We start from the raw sequence: 19,689 nt of genomic DNA on the forward strand, positions 1-19,689 counted from the left end.
GCCCAAGAGATAGCACAGCGGCGTTTGCCTTGCAAGCAGCCGATCCAGGACCAAAGGTGGTTGGTTCGATTCCCGGTGTCCCATATGGTCCCCCATGCCTGCCAGGAGCTATTTCTGAGCAGACAGCCAGGAGTAACCCCTGAGCAACGCCGGGTGTGCCCCCCCCCAAAAAAAAAGAGTCAAACTGTAATTTATAGTCCTTGAAAGAAGACTACTTAAAAATAAAAGAAAGAAAGGAGACTACTTGGAATGGCATAGCCTGAATGGAACAGAATAAACCATGTACTATAACATGCAATAAAATTTCCTCGGCATTTCTGTTCGTTTCTATATTCTTCATATCATGTTTAAGAAAAAAATTTAAAAACACATGATCATCTTCTAATAAGATCTAATAAGAACATCTTCTAAATAAGGACTGGCCATAAACCTGTGGCCCATGATTTGTATATATTTCAGACATCATTAAAAATAGTGGCAAATCTTATCAATCAGCTCTGAAATATTTATAAATGCTTTTGTCAAGAAAATTTTCTTTCTGTCAATCTTATATTTATTTCCTCATGGAATAGAGGTAATGGACATATCATCACAAATTAACTTGAATAAGATGTCTTTCTCAGTCAATAAAAATTAAGGCAATTATTCTACTTATCTCTACCTTTCATCCACATTTTTTCTATTTCTAATTTCTGTTTTGTTTTCTAACAAAACCTACCACCCATAACTTGCACACACTTACTTGAATATGAACCTTATACTATTTTTGCATTCTTTTGGTAAAATGGAAAGTACTGTTATGCCACGGAAACATGATTTCTGTAAGATTGTTTATCTCAGGTACATCTTGTTAACTTTATTCATTTTATGAGAGGAATTGAAATAAAACACCTCCACTGTAAATAGGAAGGTCTACAAAATTAAATTTGGGCATCTGGAGAGCAGGATGCATTACCTCTAGATCACATTACTTAGAGAGAATGGACTAAAATAAAAATAAAACAAAATCCAGGAAAACTAAACAGACCCATAATAACAAATTCTTGGCAAATGTAGACTGGAAAAAGCAAACAACAACAAATGACAATTATAAAAAATAACATTAGAAAACTTAAAAACATTTCCTTTGGGGCTGGAATGATAATACATAAGTATGATGCTTGCCTCAACATTGCCAACCGAGATTTGATTCTTGACAAGCATATGGTCCCTAGTCCCACCAGGAGTGATCCATGAGTCTGCATCAAGAAGTTAAATCCTGAGGATTCCAAAACATACAAATCAAAAAATTCCTAAGGAAATAACCAGATACTTGGTGAGAATGCAAATTTTTTTCCAAGAGATGAGAAATATTTTGTAGACGACACTCAGAAAAGTAGGAACAGAAGTAGGTCTGAAATGAATTTTGCCAGATGACATAAACGTTGAACTCCCTTGAAACCCAGCCAAAATAGGTTGTCTATTATTAAGATGATGATTGTTCTTATTATTAAAACCATTGTGATTTACAAATTATTCGTAGTTATATTTTAGACATAAAATGTTTCTTGACCAATCCCACCTCTAACACCAACCTCCAACATCAGTGTTTCCATAATGCATTTCATGCCACTACTGCCACCTCATCCCTTCAGCATAGCAGATCATTTTTAATTTTGGTTGTTAAAATTTGAGTCTCATGATTTCATTGTTGCTGACTCTGATTTAAGTATTTAGTTCTGTTCTCTTTCTATTTTCTTTTTTCTTTCTCTCTCTTTCTCTCTCTTCTTTCTTTCCTCCTTCCTTCCTTCCTTCCTTCCTTTCTTTTTCTTCCTTCCTTCCTTTCTTTTTCTTTCTTTTTCTTTCTTTCTTTTTCTTTCTTTCTTTCTTTCTTTCTTTCTTTCTTTCTTTCTTTCTTTCTTTCTTTCTTTCTTTCTTTCTTTCTTTCTTTCTTTCTTTCTTTCTTTCTTTCTTTCTTTCTTTCTTTCTTTCTTTCTTTCTTTCTTTCTTTCTTTCTTTCTTTCTTTCTTTCTTTCTTTCTTTCTTTCTTTCTTTCTTTCTTTCTTTCTTTCTTTCTTTCTTTCTTTCTTTCCTTTCTTTCTTCCTTCCTTCCTTCCTTCCTTCCTTTCTTTCTTTCTTTCTTTCTTTCTTTCTTTCTTTCTTTCTTTCTTTCTTTCTTTCTTTCTTTCTTTCTTTCTTTCTTTCTTTCTTTCTTTCTTTCTTTTCTTTCTTCTTTCTTTCTTTCTTTCTTTCTTTCTTTCTTTCTTTCTTTCTTTCTTTCTTTCTTTCTTTCTTTCTTTCTTTCTTTCTTTCTTTCTTTCTTTCTTTCTCTCTCTTCCTTCCTTCCTTCCTTCCTTCCTTCCTTCCTTCCTTCCTTTCTTTCTTTCCTTCTTTCTTTCCTTCCTTCCTTCCTTCCTTCTTTCCTTCTTTGCTTCTTTCCTTCTTTCCTTCTTTCCTTCCTTCCTTCCTTCCTTCCTTCCTTTCTTTCCTTCCTTCTTTCCTTCCTTCTTTCCTTCCTTCCTTCCTTCCTTCCTTCCTTCCTTCCTTCCTTCCTTCCTTCCTTCCTTCCTTCCTTCCTTCCTTCCTTCCTTCCTTCCTTCCTTCCTTCCTTCCTTCCTTCCTTTCTTTCTTTCTTTCTTTCTTTCTTTCTTTCTTTCTTTCTTTCTTTCTTTCTTTCTTTCTTTCTTTCTTTCTTTCTTTCTTTCTTTCTTTCTTTCTTTTGTCTTTAAACACCGTGATTACAAACATGACTGCAGTTGTGTTTTGGTCACAAAAAGAAAACTCCCCTTCACCAGTGCAACATTCCCACCACCAATTCACCCCATATCCCTCCACCCACACTCCCTGCCTGTATTCAACACAGGCATTCTATTTTTCTCACTCATTAATATTGTCATGGTAGTTGTTAGTGTTCTAACTGTACTAACCCTCCTTGAGGTGAGCTTCATATCATGAGCCAGTCCTTCTGGCCCTCATCTCTGGGCATTATTTCAATAATGTCTTTTTTTTTCTGTGTCTATTTTTCTGTGACTGTTCTGTGTCTCTCTCCCTCCCTCTGACTAATTTCACTCAGCATAATAGTTTTCATGTCCATCCACGTACAGCAAAATTTTATGACTTCATCTCCTCTGATGGCTGCATAATATTCCATTGGGTATATGTACCACAGTTTCTTTAGCCCTTCATCTGTTGTAGTTCTGTTCTTTCTTAACACAGCCAATGCATCTGAAACCCTTTGTCTCCTGTCTTTTACTTTTTCATATTTGTGTTTCTCCTCCTCCATTCAGTCTCTTTCCTTCTCCTCACTATATGCTGGGGCCTAGAATGTTCTTGAAAACCCCCATTTAAACTATTGAATTTCTTTATGCAGTTGTTCTAAATATCATATATAAATGATATCATCCTGCACTTTCCTCTTCTTCTGACTTATTTCATTTAAAATAATATATCCCAGTTCCATCCATGTAGCCAGCCACTCTGCTATATTGGTTTACTGTTTCTCAGAGTTTTTTTGTGGCCTCTTTAGGATCTTTCATGTATATCATCATGCCATCTACACATAGTCATATTTTGACTTCTTCTTTTCCAACTTGGATTACTTTGATTTCCTTATCTTGCCTGACTACTATGGCTAGGACTGCTAATACTAAGTTATATAAGAGTGGAGACAATGAAAATCCTTGCCTTGTGTCTAAATTCAGTAAAAATACTTTAAAATGGACTCTCCATTTAAAGTTATTTTATTTTTATTGTAAGGGTTTCTTTCTTGCACTGGTGTTGGGAATAGAATCCTTGTCTTCACACATGTAAGGTAGATGCTCTCCCATTTGAATAATAGCTCTGAAATGTTTTCTTGAATTGATTTGTCACACAGAAGAAAGATCATTCCTCTTTAATTCTGAATTTTACCAGGGTATCCTCTGTAGAAAAAATTAGAAACAAACATAATCCTAAAACTGAGAGAGGTTATTGAACTTGGCCAATAAAATTTGAGTCTTTTTGCCACAAATATAGAAAAAATTGAAGAATTCAGGAGAATTATTATACCTTGTCAAATCAAATCAAACTTTCTATTCCTTTGCTCAGAACTTCTGAGAAGAGCTGACTGAATAGTTCTTGATTGACAATTCTGTCTTTGTAGGCAGGAATTGGTTCTTAAAAAGAGAATGGTCGTGAAAACTATAGAGTTTTCACTAGTTCTAAAATTCTATTATTCTAATCACCAGTTGAAAATAATTCAAGGGGAAGGCCTATGAAAGGAGCTAAACGTTCTCATGTGAGAACAGACCTCAAAATACTGAGGGAGGGGGATACATAGAGACTTAATCCTCACATTAAGAAACATACATTTATGTTTTAACATTAAAAAAAAATAAAATGTGGGTGCTTTTGTGTGATCAGGATACCCAAAGACCTCTCAAAGTAATTCTGAGTCAATTAGTGTAGCATTTCCCAAGGATGTTGTTCTAATCACTTTATAATAATGATATTCATTACATGTACAGTACTTACATTTTGCTATATTTCTATACCCCCTAAGTAATACTTAGCTATTTTTGTTTTTAAGAAAACAATATAATCTTTAGTTTGGGGCCATACCTGTTGTTATTCATGGGCTATCCCTGGCTTTGTTCTTAAAGGTCACTTCCACTGGTGCTCAGGGAACCATAAGTGATTAGTGATTTAACTGAAGTCAACTACATTCAAAATAACTAATCTATCTCCTATAATATTTACTTAGACTATTTTTTCTTGTTTCTATTTTTTGGGGGGAGCACATTTGTCAGTACTCAGGGCTACTATAGATCTGTGGTAGAGCTGTTCGTGGGGGTCAGAGCTATATAGCACAGCTGTAGGACGTTTGCCTTACATGTGACTGACCCAGAACAGACCTGGGTTCAATCCCTGGTGACCCATATGGTTCCCCGAGCCAGGAGCAATTTCTGAGTGCAGAACCAAGAGTAACCCTTGAGCATCACCAGGTGTGGCCCCAAAACCAGAAAAGAAAGAAAAAAAAAAACAAGGTTGTTCCTTGTGGTATAAAATCTTCTATGTAGTGCCCATATGCAAAAGTTTCTATTTAGGGATTCTGTCTGCAAAGCATGCACTTAGTTCTTTGGGACATTTCTCTGGTCTTTTTTTTTTTTTATCTTTTTGTGTTGTTTTTATTTGGGACATTATCCAGCAATATGTAGGGTTTCCAATCATCTGTGTTCTCAGAGTTCTCTCTGGATGGTTCTCAGGGATGAAACCAAAGCTGGCCTCTTGCAAAGCAAGCACCATGTAGTCACTATACTATCTCTCAACTCTTTCCCTATCTTTGTCTCATAATTTATAGATTTGATAGTGATTATTGATATTCTTGATCCCCTTTTAGTCAGAAAGTTTCCAGATTTAGTCTTTCGGTCATATAAAACAAACTATCCCCTTTTTATTAATTTGTTGAATTCCAAATTCTGCATTTGCAGTATATTATTTAATCAAGATTCAGCAGTTTAAAACCCAGATAAGAAAAATGGATTTTTACTAGAGAAAGATTTAATGTGTAAGGTAATTGAGTGTTCTGGCTGTAAAAAAAAATGGCAAGAACCCAATCAAGGAGGTGATTTAAAACTTGGTAGCCTACCCCTGTACAAAATTCAGTGGCCTCTAAGGTGTGCTGAACAAAGTACATTCATAGATATAGAGGAAGCCTCTTTGTTTTGATTCAACCATGTCTATTTAAATTACAAGTTAAATACACGTGTGTCTTCAACAGAGTTCTGAGAAAGGAGATACGAAAAAAGGAAGACAATATTCACATCATCAAGACATAAACATTATCATTGATACTTTCTCCAGAGAAGTGTTAGTATTAGAAATTTTAAAAGGGGGCCAGAGAGATAGCATGGAGGTAAGGCATTTGCCTTTCATGCAGAAGGTCATTGGTTCAAATCCTGGCATCCCATATGGTCCCCCGTGCCTGCCAGGAGCGATTTCTGAGCACAGAGCCAGCGGTAAACCCTGACAGGTGTGACCCAAAAACAAAACAAAAAAAAATTTTAAAGGCCTGGCTAATTTTCATGTGTTTGATAAAGGGCAATGTTTAAATTGGGTGGAGTGAAAAATTTCTGTGATTATTTAGAGAGATGCCAGGATTGAGCAAACATTCAGAAAAGGGTTCTGACATAGAGCATTAGTTGAGGTATTTTCTTAACTGCTAGGGTGTGACCTTGGGTAAATCACGGTCCTCTTCTTTGTGTCTTTATATATTAATATAATCATCTCAGTTTGATTTCAGTCTAAACACCATAAATTATTATGATTTCATATCACATATACAATAGTACAAAGGTAGCACGTATATATGTCATATTTTATGTATACTTTATATGTGTTAAACACTGAATATAGTATAAATAGTATACTATAAATGCGAATAGGAAAATAATGCCATGAATATTGCTTTGTCATGTTTTATTACCTGTTTTGAGAGATACTATTTAATCTCTTTAAAATTAATCATGAGTGTTTAGCCAGGAGGAATAACCGCTGAGCATCACTGGGTGTGGCCGAAACCCCCCAAATTAATTATGTAAATTATTATTATGTAGGATTAACAAAAACAAATTTAGATATAAAATGCCTACTTGCAAAACAGGTTTCAAACCTCACCTTAGAACCAAATTATTGAATATGTCCTCCAGCATTTCAATATACTGCAATTCAACCCCTTCTTTGACAAACCACGGAGTTTTGGAAAATTATCCAAAACCTACAAAGTGCATAGATTCTGTCTTTCTAATGCTCATAATTAAAATTATATCAAGACTTAAAATACTCATTTCTTCAACAATATTGATAAAGGGGCTGGAGCGATGGCACAGTGGTAGGCATTTGCCTTGCATGTAGCTGACCCAGGACAAACTTCAGCTTTATCCCCAGTATCCCATATGGTCCCCCAAGCCAGGAGCGATTTCTGAGCGCATAGCCAGGAGTAACTCCTGAGTGTCACCGGGTGTGGCCCAAAAATAAATATATATATATATTGATTATTATTATATTTAATTTACTGTTTAAAGCATTACTGTTTGAAGCATACTTAGAAAGAGTAGATGTGGACTCCATGTAAGTAGTTCAGTCTGTAATTGTAGGTAAGAGTGTTTCTACATGAGTACTGATAAAAGTCAGAAACAGTTGAGAACCCTGGGTAATCAAACCACAGATATTTTTTTTCTTGGTTTTTGGGCCACACCCGGCGATGTTCAGGGGTTACTCCTGCTACGCGCTCAGAAATCGCTCCTGGCTTAGGGGGCCATATGAGACGCCAGGGAATCTATCTAGCCATGGTCCATCCCAGGCTAGCACAGGCAAGGCAGACGCCTTCCCACTTGCGCCATTGCTCCAGCCCCAAATCACATATATTTTTAAGCATTTATTTTTATAAAATAAGACTGATAATATGTATAAATTAATGGCTAAATATTAGTTTAGTCATTTTGACAATCACCTTCCCAAATAATACCACTCAAGATATCCTTATTTTTCAACAATTGCAAGGACATTACTTGACACAGCAGGTGAAGGGTGGGATTTCTCAAAAATATTGGTTAAAATTTGGATTGTCATTTGTTCCTTAATATACATCATCACTGTATTAAGAAATAGCTCATACTATTATCCTTGTATAATAGTCTGAATGCTTTTGTTCACTTTAGAATATATGTATAATATAAATATATGTGTATATGCATACATATATACACACATATTTTGTGAATTTAAGGTAACTACTTGAAGAAAATAATTCATCGTGCTAAAAATAATACTTTTATAAGCATATTTGAGTAAACTTAGAATTATTTTATTTTAACACTGATTTAAATTTCTGGTTGTCTTTGTAGATACTTTTTTAAAAGTATTTGTTATGAACCAAAAATATATTTTTTCTGTATGGTCATCACAAAGTATCTAACACAAAGATCATGGGAAATAAGTTTGCAACAAAGGTGATATGAAATCTAAAAAGGTAAAATATTTAAATTTAAAAAAGAAATATACAGGGAGTGTTGATAGTACAGCAGGTGGGGTGCTTGCCTTGCATCAAACCACATGGGTTTGATTCTCAGTATCCCAGGTCTCCTGACTACTAACAAGTGTTGTTCTCCAAAGATGAAATTTACAAATTTTATTTGTAAATATGGTTGTAATTGGACACTTGGTTACCTCAGTTTAGGAAATGAAAGTTAATTCTAAAAGGAGTCCCCAAGTTTAAAAGAAATAAGAAAAAAAACTATGCTTCTGGATATATACCAAGCAGGTGCTTTGTTTGAGGACCAGTATGGAAGGTGATATCAGAAATGACATCCTGAGCCATTGTCCTGGATTCTACCAGATTCAGTTATACTTTGGGATTTTGAATAATTCTTAGACGAAAGGTAGTGATAGAGCAGTTTGATTTCCTAATGTATGTGTCCAACCTTATGAGTTTGGATCATTCTATTTTGGAATTGTTCTAATTACCCAATATTTGATACTTTTTCTAGTGGATATTACCAACTTTAAAACTCTAAGAGGAATCTCTATAAATTTTCTATTTTCTGTACTTACCTACAGTCAGTGAATTCAATACATACTATGTTAAATGGAACTAAAGGTTTTGTATGTACAGAAAGAAAAATACTAGAATAGGGAGGTTAAATTGAATTAACCAGGTAGTATATTAAGTAAATATGGTCTGAACTAGATTTTTTAAAATAAATTATTAAAGAAAGTTATGAGAAAATATAAAGAAACTGAAGTTCAGCTAGGTAAAATTAGAGGATTTTTTGGTTTTCTCTTTTTCCCTATGATTTTGATTCTATGAAGCGTATTAGTATATATACAAGAGCTGGTATGTTTCTGATCTCCTATTGCCTAAACAAACCTTCAAGCATGCAGAGGAGAATAGAATCGAATAACCACTTGTCATCTTCAGTGTCTGCCTGACATATTCAATCACAGTGGTGTTGCCAATGCAAAGCAGGACTCATGTTTATCTAATTATCTGCCAGTGCTAATACAAGACAAATCTGCCAGTTCCTGGAATCTCCTGCAGCCTTGTGAAGTATTCAGAAGGCAGAACACTGGCCCTTAATTATTTCTAGTTATGGGGGAGAGGCAAAGCAAGAGTAAGTGCAACACACTGATTACAAATAACTTCAACTACTTTTCTAACAATCAGTAAATAATCAAGCAAATAGCTTTTAATTTAATTTGCCCCCTCTCTGTCTTACTATGAATTTCTGGTTACAGTGCCAATTATTTGTGAGCTAATCATTTTAAAATGATTCAGATGCTAAGGACCCATAACTGGCTGTGATTATAAAAATATAAAATAAATCAAATGAACACTTACAAAGTCATTAGTTTAAAGGGGAAAATAAAATTCACATTATGTTTTACTGACTTAAGTAAGATAAAACTTCAAAGAAAAACAGGAAAAAAAAACAGGAAAAAGCTCTACAAACTGAGCACTTTATGAAGGAAGCAGAAATTAGTCTTTGCCCCCTGAAACTAGATGTTTTTATAGGATACGTAGGGATAAAGTTTTTTGGAAGGAGAGGCAAAACCCTAGGCAAAGGCACTGAAGTGCATATAGAGAATGTATCTGTGCTTAGATATTGCTAAGATATATATGATGTGGTGGAGCCTGCTAATAGAACTGTAGGTGAAACAATTTCCCATTAATTTAAGGTGATGGGGAAAACCATGTTAGTTCTTTGGGTTTTGGTTCTGTGCCACACAAGGCAACACTCAGGGGTTACTCCTGGTAGGCTCAGGGGACCCTATGGGATACTGGGGATAGAACCTAGGTTGGCTGCATACAAAGCAAACTCCCTACCCACTGTGGTATTGATCTGTCCCTATATTAGGTTCATGCTTACTGAAGTTGGAATTATTTTCTTGAGAGAATGGGCAAAGAAGACTGACAATTCCATAGATTTCAGTCAGAAACTGAACAATTTAAAATTACAAGAATGTGAAGAATAAATCAATAAACATCTGACACATCATTTTGAGGTATAAAAAAAGCTTTCAGATATGTACCTTTAAAGAAGGAAATATATTAGAAAAAGTGGTCTTTGAAGATAAAATATATGATAGGCTTGGTGAAATAAAAGAATGACAGGCATGAACTACAACAGCATGTTTGAATTGCTTCCTGAGAAGAGTTGTTGTCTTGATCTTACTCTCTTTTGTCTCAACATCAAGTGACTACTCTAAAATCTCAAATGATAGTTCCCAGTATTCAACATACATACCTTTGTGACATTTAAAACCCACTGGAGCCCATTTCAAAGAATCAAGTCACAGAATTTCTTGGCATAGGCCATTGCCCAATATAAGGGTCGGATATTCACCCTTCCTATGTACCATCCCTCAAGCCTAATATCCTTTAACCCAGGGTGTGGGTAGCATGTGATTAGCTGCACTTGTTCCATGGCAAAGAAAAACAAACTAAATATAAAGAGTAGGATGGTGAGAAGACAGATATGTTGCGATTAATAGCTCCTAAGTATGGTAGAATCCATGGAAATGCTTTGGAAGCCTCACATTTAACAACAACAAAAAAAAACTGTAAAGTACAAATGGAAAATAAATAAGTCAGCACCAAAAATAAAGGAGTATATTCCTCCCTCTAATCACCCATTTCTGTCTCTCATATTTATGCATATTCCCTATGCATGCACATGTGTACACATGAGGACACACACTCTGCAATATTTGCAAAACTAAAGACATACTATATAAAAGACAGCTGTGTGTATCTGTAGGTTGTAATAAACTAATCTAATTTCATATAGTTTCTTGCTAAATTATGAGCATATATGAGTGTACATAAGCTTATAAATATAAAATCATGGAACATGGAAGCCTAGTCTCATATATAAAACTTATATACATTAAATTTATATTACATATTTATACTTGTCAATGTTTATATTACATAATTAGCATTAAAGGCTATGGTTTCTTTGAGATAGATTTATGTCTTTTTTCTTTGCAATTTTCTGTGTAAATAGTACAAATAATTTTTAATAAACATAATTGAAACACTAAAAATAAAATTGAAAACAACTTTTACATTATAGTTTATAAATCCACAAATCATTATTTTATAAGGATTATTAGTGCATATCAATTTCCATTTACTTAGGAGGTAAATAAAAGTAGTAGTAAATAAGAAGTCAGATCCTGGTACAAAGTGCCATGATTTTCTCTGTTTAATTCAGTTGCCATGGTTCAGTATTCCATTTCTCTGCCTGTAGTAGTAGGAGGGATCCTTTTAGATCCAACCATATATCCTAGTTACTCCAGAACTACTTAAACTGGAAGAGTCTTCTACAAGAAGGCCCAGATTTATTGTTGGAAAGTGATGTCGACCTAAGTCATCATAAACACAAAAATAACAACCACAAGAAACTGCAGTTCACCATGGATTCATGAAGTGCCACTGAGGCAGAAGTATGTTCTTTAAATGTTTCTAGGTGACACTAATGGAAATCCAATTTTAACAATCATGAGCTTATTGGATTCATTTACTAAGGGACCATTTGAGCATTGTCTTGGAGGAGATTAAATGAAAGTGGTAAGAATTTGCAATCTTGCATGTACTGTTCTTGCACATGCTGGTGAGGTCTAGGACAGACTTCTATAGCTTATGAATCCAGTCTCTACTCAGGCATTTTAAGGAAGAAATGCTTGTACTATCATGGTATGCTAACACTGCAATTGCACAGAATGAAGCAGGACCCAATGTTGTTGCTTATGTCAAGGAAAAGAAATTCTCTTAAACACAAAATCTTCCAACCTCTTTCAATGAGAATGTGTACACTGACTCTCACCACTTGCTAGGCCTTCACCTTATACATGGCATAGGAAAGCAGCAGTTCTAGGAATACTTTTTACTCTGACTGTAAGAAATTATTTTAAATCAATTTACATGTGATTTTTTGGCTCTAATTTTGCAGATTTATAATGGGTAAAAGCTATGAAGCTCATAGGCCTCTTCTGACCCTTTGTTCTTCAAAGGGAATGAAGACTTAGTCTTGTTCAGACAAAACAGAGCCAGAACTGGACACTTGTTCTTCAGTTTTCATTCCAACATTTGGCAATTTAACTATTTTTAAAAAAAAATTCGAGTTGTGACTTGTTTCTAAACAATGATACTCAAAAATGTCATATTTGTTCATGTATGAGTCATATGCATCTGTTAAATATGTTGAATATGATCAACATATAAATATTATCACCATCCTTCTTAATGCAATGTAACTGCATGTGCACTGGACTTATTTTGCATGCCTTTGTGTTGACTTTGTTCAATCTCCCATATAAGTTTGCAAGAGTATTGTTATTCACATTTTTCTGTCCATAAAAAGAAGACAATTAAAATCCAGTTGTGATTCTGAAACCTGCACTCTTGGCACAGTGCCATATTATCCACAAGGACAACACAGCTGATAGAGGCAGAACCCCTGTGCCCCTCTAACCTGTCTACATAGTCTCCAGCCGGTTTAATAGCCCTTAACCCTGGGCTTTTCAACCTTACTTGCTCCTTCTGTCAGAGCTAAATCTGATAAAAATCTACCAACCCATTTTTTTTACAGTCTGAATGTATTAGATTTATTTTTCTGGGAAATACTTATATATCTCACCTGTTTGTAGTGGAGTTTTATTTTGCTACCCAGCATAATCTTCATTCCTGTGGTTTAGAAGACAGAAAATACTGTTAAGCTCAGTCAGAGTTCTAAACAGCTGTTCTACATGTCTCTTTGTGTAGATATAGCAATGCATCACGTTCAGATATCTGAGCTTTGGACTGCCAGCATTGTTGTGCCCATGCCAAATGCTTTCAGATAACATGCAGTAAGCAAAAGCTGAAGTTAGGTTAAAAGCACCAAAGTCATTTTATTCTAATTCTTGAGTGTATTAACATCTGGACTTTGGGAAGTGCCACCTGCTCTCAGGAATTGAATTTGTGCAGTAAAGAAAATTAAAATGTCTTTTTTAAGAAAACCATATACGATTTTGACCATTATTACATAAATATGAACAAATTTTCTTTTATGGGAAATTTTTATTTTTAATAAAGTTGTCAGAAATTACCCTTTGGCAGTTAACTTTCACTTATAGTGAGAAAAAATGGTGACCCATTTGACAGGGTATAATTTGGACACAACTTTTTAAAGCTACTTCTGTGACAAATCAAATAGCAAAATACACAAGAACTGTATTTAAAGCATACTGCAAGGGCTTTCTGTCAAAATTAGAATCAAATTTAGACATAAGTTAGGGTAAGAAAGATTTCATGAAGGTTCAGAAAATGACTATGTCTGTCTGCTTGGGAGATTACAGATCATCAGAGATATATATGAATTTCTAATATCTGGAATGTGCTTAATTTTATTCAGTTTTTGTTTAAAAACATTTCCAAAATGGCAGTGCTTCACCCTGTTTGACTTGCCTTTGGGCAAAGAAAAGACAGAAACTACAAACAGTGATCTTTCAAGGTCCCCTACCAAAATGTGATTGTGCAAATGATTAACAACCTTGGATCTTACAGTCTAACCATATTCCATCTGTGCCCTGAAAAGATTGAAAGAGGGGTGAAGCACCATAAAAATTGTATGGAGTCTTGGCATGCATCTGAAGTAGTCTCGCCAGGCCTCTGCACTAGGCTAGAATTGTGTTGGTGTGTTGACCTGAAATAGAGCAGAGTAAAGTGGAGAATATAGGAGAGTGTCATAATACAAAGCAAAGGACAATAGGGAGGCCCAGCCTCATGTGTGAGATTACTATAGGCTATTTGATGATAGGAGAGGGGGAAGCAAAAGGGTGATGGAGGGCAATAGGAATAACAGATAAAACTCTCTCATCTAAGCTCTGGCTCAGGTCACACTACTGTAATAAAAAGCTGAGAATCTTTTCTATTTATCTATTTCATAATAATATGATTCTAATGCTATAGGATTTCACTTACAAATGGTATACAAATAAAGCAAATGACTGAACTAAATAATTCCTAATTAGTATTAAAAGAGTAAAGAGCATTGGGATGACCATTTACTAGAGGTAAAGGGGTCAATTATTGGTAAAGATTAAATTGATCTTTGAATGGATAACTTCATTACTATACAGAGATGTTGATATTTGATGATGGGCCCTTGAAATATGTTGTAATGTAATGCCCTCTCAATACAAAAGTAAATAAGATGATGCCCTTTCATTGAGAGAAATCAGAAAAAAATTTTATCACATAAACATATGAAATAGAATGGTTTCATATAAACAAACTTCTAGCATGCTTGTCACACCACACTAAAACCAAATGAGACTAGATAAGCATTGTGGTTTGAAACCTTAAACCAGGCCCTGTAAATTGCAGATCTGTGCAGTCCCCTTTAAATATTGATTCATAAATTTGTTCTCCTATCATCACATAGAGTTAAATAGTATCCCTCAATCATGCAGTCTTCTGACTATATAAAAAGAAGGCAGGTGACAGCTTAGTACTTTCAGAGAGAAACTTTAGTTAGTCTGAGAGGAAAAATAATAGAAGAAATAAAATAATAAAATTTTTAGAATAAATATTCAAGAGAAAAATAATGAATTATAAGGAAAGTCAAATCTATGGACAACATAATACATATTGTTGATAAAAAACAGAAATTTTCTGGAGGTAGCTATAAAGTAATAGAAGAATTATATCTGCTCCGTGTAAATTTATTAAATGCAACTTTCTTTTCTCTCTCTTTTTTAGATAAAAAACCTCTTCATGAAATAAAACCCCAAAGTAAGTTATTTTTCCTCTTGTAAATATCATTTATCCTTATATTTTCTGCCTTTCTGTTACATTTGTTTAGGAGCCGAACAGAATTGAAATTCACATGAAATACTTAGGGTTATGGGATTTCTTCTCATGGGGTCTATTATATATGAAATATGCATACTCTTACCCTCCCTCACAGCCAAAGTTGATCTCTTCTTTTGTTTCTGTCTTTCTCTTAAATTCGCTTCTCTACAAATGTCATCTAGTATTCTAATATCTATAGCATTACTGTTAATAAATATTATCAGGATATGCTTTTATGTGAATGGCCCCAGCAAAGTCTGACTATACTACATGCCTCTCCTTCATAGTCTAGGGACACTTAAAATGCGATGGGTATATTAGAAACCAGTTTTCTAATGAATAAATCATTGTGAACTGAAAATGTTGGCACCTGTCTGCCTTGAACCCTCTATATACAGGTTTGCTTGCTGGAGAGACCTTTTTATAATCTTCTTATGTATTCAATAAGATGGAGAAGGATACACATTTGAATGGTTAGAAGTACTAAGATAATGAGTTCTCTATCTTGGCCAGATTTCAGAGATTTCTGTAGTTCTTTAAAAAAAAATCCCGTTTCCGGGACTTGAGATATAACTCAAATGACTGAGCCCATGCTTGATAGACATAAGACCCATGTTTGATCTGCAGCTGCATGTTCACTCTTATACCAATGCTATCAGAAGCAGTTTTTGAGTACTGAATTAGGAGTATCTCTGAACAATTCCCAGGATATACTCCAGACCAAAATCAGAATGAGGGGAAAGCCAGATTAAAATCTAAGAATCTTTATTCTTTTTAACGCTTTTGAACTGGTGAAGTGTTTCACCTTTTTCTCCTTCGTCTCTCTAACTGAGGATGAGACCCTCTAGAAGAATTCCGCTTATTTTCTGCGTATTAGACCTTTACCCCAGTTTACTACTATTCCCTTCTTCAAACAAAACCGCATAACTTGAACTAGCTAGTCCTGCCCCCCAGTTAGAGGGGAAAATAAGGGAGGCACCAGGACCAAACAGGTGCAAGACTACTAAGTATTAGGCTAGATACAGAGGGAACAACATATTCTGGCAGCCCTAGGGGTGAGGGAAGAGAATATGGGAGGTAGGACAAAAACGGAGTTGTAGGGAGGACAAATTGGTGATGGAAACCCCCCCTGATTTTATGTAAATATGTACCTAAAATATTATTGTCAACAATATGTAAGCCACTATGATCAAAATAAAAATTAAATAAAAAAAGTCAGGGCCAGAGTTATTATAGTGGTGGGTGTTTACCTTGCACTTGGCTGATCAGTATCAGACCCGGTTCAGTTTGATCCCCGGCACACTATATGGTCCCTCAGTCTGCCAAGAGCAATTTCTGAGTGCAGAGCCAAAAACAAAGAAAAAATGTTTAAAATGAGACCTAGGTACATTCTATTTATGAAAAGTATAGCTGACTGGTTTTAACAAATGTATGTAGTCTTAAACACATCACCACAGTCAACAGTCAAGGTTAAATATTTTTATCATGCCAAAATGTTCCAGCAGAATCCCTATATTTGAAAGTTTATTGGTTGATACCCCTATATAACTTGAATTGAAAAACCACTGTCTTAGAAAAATGTTTCTCAAAAGGTTAATCAGAAACTCTAGCATTAGAAGTTTAGGATTTTGTCACAGCTAGTTAAATATGGCCCCTGTCAGAATCGGACAAGTGAGTTAGAATTCCTGATTTTTGGAAGGCTCATGAAAATCTAAATTTTAACATGTATCTCCACAGAACTCTTAAATACTCAGAGTTAAGTGAAAAGGGCCGGGGAGATCTTGAGATAGCAGGGTGTCAGTATCACAACTGTGTGGGGGCTTAGACAGCAGCAACCTGGATTGTTTGTAAAGCCTGTAAGTGATGTCTCTGGTCAGTGTCTCTTGTATTAGTATAAAGTATATGTATTTTTAATTAATAAATGTTAATTAAATCATCATGAGATACACAGTTGTAAAGTTGTTCATGATTGAATTTCACTCATACAATGCTGCAACATCCATCCCTTCACCAGTGTATATTTCCCACAAACAAGTTTTTTTTAATATTTATTTATATCATTGTGATTTAAAGAAAGTATTCAAAGCTGGATTTTAGACTTACAGTTTTTTTAGGAACAAATCCACCACTTATGCTAACATCCAACACCAATTTTCCCAGATCCATACTATGCTAACACTCCCATCCTCTGCCTGCTAGCATGAAAGGCCCATTTTTTAATTTGGTTGTTAAAGTTTGGGTCTCATGATTTTATGTTGTTGACTCTTTATTGCATATTTAGTTCTGTCCTTTCTTAACACTACTAATGCACCTGAGACACCTTGGCCCCATCCCCATTTTTTTTCATATGTGTCTTTGTTTTCCTCCACTCAATTTCTTTCCTTCTACTCACTACACTCGGTGTAGAGTTTCTTAACAACTACTCATTTAAACCATTGCATTTTTTCAAGCAGGTATTCGAAATATTATTTATAAATGATATAGTCCTGTACTTATTGTTTTTCTGAGTTACTTCATTTAACATAACATCTCCCATTTCTACCCATATTGCAGTAAATTGCATGATTGCATGATTCCTTATAACTCTGTAGAATTCCATTATGCATGTACCATATCTTCATGATTTACTCATCTGTTAGTGGACATCTAGGTCAATTCCAACTCTTAGCTATTAGATGAATACTGTGATAAATAGTGGTGTGCATATATCTTTTAGGATGAGTGTTATTTTGTCTTGGCATAGATACCTCAAATTGTATCACTGGGTAATATGACCAGAATATTCAATTCTGAGTTTATGGAGAACCCATCATGCTATTTCCATAGGGACTGGACCAAGCAGCATTTCCACTAGCATTGTATTAGAGTTCCTTTGTCAACACATTCTCATCAAACAAATTGATACCAATATTTGTTATATGTACTATCTTCACTAGTGTAAGATTTTCATCGTCATCTTGATTTGGATTTTCCTAATGATAAGTGATGATATGCGTTTTATTTCATTTGCCTGTTGGCCATCTGTTGGCTTTCTTATGAGGTGTCTATTCATTCCTCTCCCATTTTAATGGGGGTTTTAAATTTTAGAAGTTAATCTTTGTGAATACTTTGTACATCCTAGATATCAACCCTTTCCCTGATATCATGAATGAAAATACTTTCTCTCATTCAGTAACCTGTTTGTTAATTTTAGACAATATTTCTTATGCCATATAGAAACTAAAAATTTTACATTTTTATATAAAGACTAAAAAGTTTGATGTAGTCAAATTTACTCAGATTTGATTCTATAGCCTTGCCATTGGCATGATATCATTAAAAACTTTATTGAAGTGTAAGCTTTGAATATTTGCCTATGTTTTCCTTGGTGTACTTTACAGATTCAAGACTGATCTCACAGTCTTTAATCCACTTTGAATGGACTTATATGTAAAGTGTGAAATAGGGATACAGATTTAATTTCTTACATGTGGTTATCTAATTGTCCCAAAGTCATTTGTTGAAGAGGCTCCTTTGTCCAAGATTAATTGAACATATGATTGAAGATTTGTCACTTGATATTTTATTTTAACTCACTGGTGAAAGTCTGTCTTTGTTCCAATACCATGCTGTTTTGATCACTACAACTTTGTAGTAAAGCTTCAAGTTACATAATGAGATCTCTCCCGATTTCTTGTTTTTCAGTATAGTTTTGGCTATCTTGGGTCTTTTATGGTTCTACACAAACTTTATAATTGACTGTTATAAGTTATTAAAGATTATCGTCTGCATTTGGATGGTATTTGCATTGAATCTATATAACTATTTAGGTAAAATTAGGTAATTTTGATAGAATTGATTTTTTTTTTTTGATCCATGAACATGGAATGATTTTTCATTCCCTTAGGTCTTCTTCATTTCTTGCTTAAGTGTTCTGAAGATTTTGTGTTATAGGTCCCTTACCTCTTTTACTTGATTCTAGGTATATGATGGTTTATTTTAAATTATTTTAAATAGAAAAGACTCTTTGATCTTTCTCTTGTGAGTTATTATTTATATAAAATAATGCAAGTAATATTTTGTGTTTTGACTTTGAGGCTGGACACTTTGCTCTACTGTTTTATTATTTCTAGAAGCTTTTTTGCCACCACCAAGTTTTGTAAACAATTTATCTAATAAATTATTTTGTTATTGGATCTGGATTCTTTCCATTATTACCTTGCATATAGCTAACCCCAGTACGTTCTCCAGAATTACATTGTCCTAAAAGCATTGCCTGAGGTCACTCCTGAGAACATAGTAAGTATAGTAATTTGTAATTTGTACCTGAGCTCTGCTAGCTATGGAAAACTCACACATATACACACTATGTGTGTACACATAGAGCCAATCAATAAATCATATGATATTAAAATTCAAACAGCATGGGAAAGTTGATTTTTTTATTAGTCTATTTCTGTGCCAAAATGAAGACCCTTTGAAGATAGACAAAATTCAGTAACTTGGGACAAGGGACAAAAGATAAAGTTCCAATAAAGCCAGCATGTTTGTTTTTTTCATTATGTTGTATAAGACAGCCTTGGGATATAAGAAGACTTTACTTGCAGAATCTGAGAACTTTGCAAAACAATAAACACACTATTCTAACTTCTTGTCACTGCTTATAAACATCCCCAACATCATGCATTCCTGATTTTAAGTTCATGGGAAAATTGAAGGTGGAGAGATCTGAGCTTTTGTTTGTCTGTGTGTTTGAGTATGTTGCTGGAGAGAAAAAAATAAAATAGATCTCTGCATATTTAGCTTGTGCCGATGTCAAAACCTGAGGTTGACATCTAATACAATCAGATGTC

The 19,689-nt window shown here is 34.5% G+C and overlaps 1 protein-coding gene across 1 annotated transcript in view; it reads left to right on the forward strand.

The window, feature by feature from the left end:
• Nucleotides 1-19,689, forward strand: part of UNC5D (unc-5 netrin receptor D) — a 639,701-nt gene that overhangs the window by 513,558 nt on the left and 106,454 nt on the right. The window contains 1 exon segment of the mRNA XM_049771507.1: nt 14,765-14,797. Within this exon segment, the coding sequence (XP_049627464.1) occupies nt 14,765-14,797 (33 nt within the window).

Source organism: Suncus etruscus, chromosome 4 (genome assembly GCF_024139225.1).
Source record: "Suncus etruscus isolate mSunEtr1 chromosome 4, mSunEtr1.pri.cur, whole genome shotgun sequence".
Taxonomy (NCBI): domain Eukaryota; kingdom Metazoa; phylum Chordata; class Mammalia; order Eulipotyphla; family Soricidae; genus Suncus; species Suncus etruscus.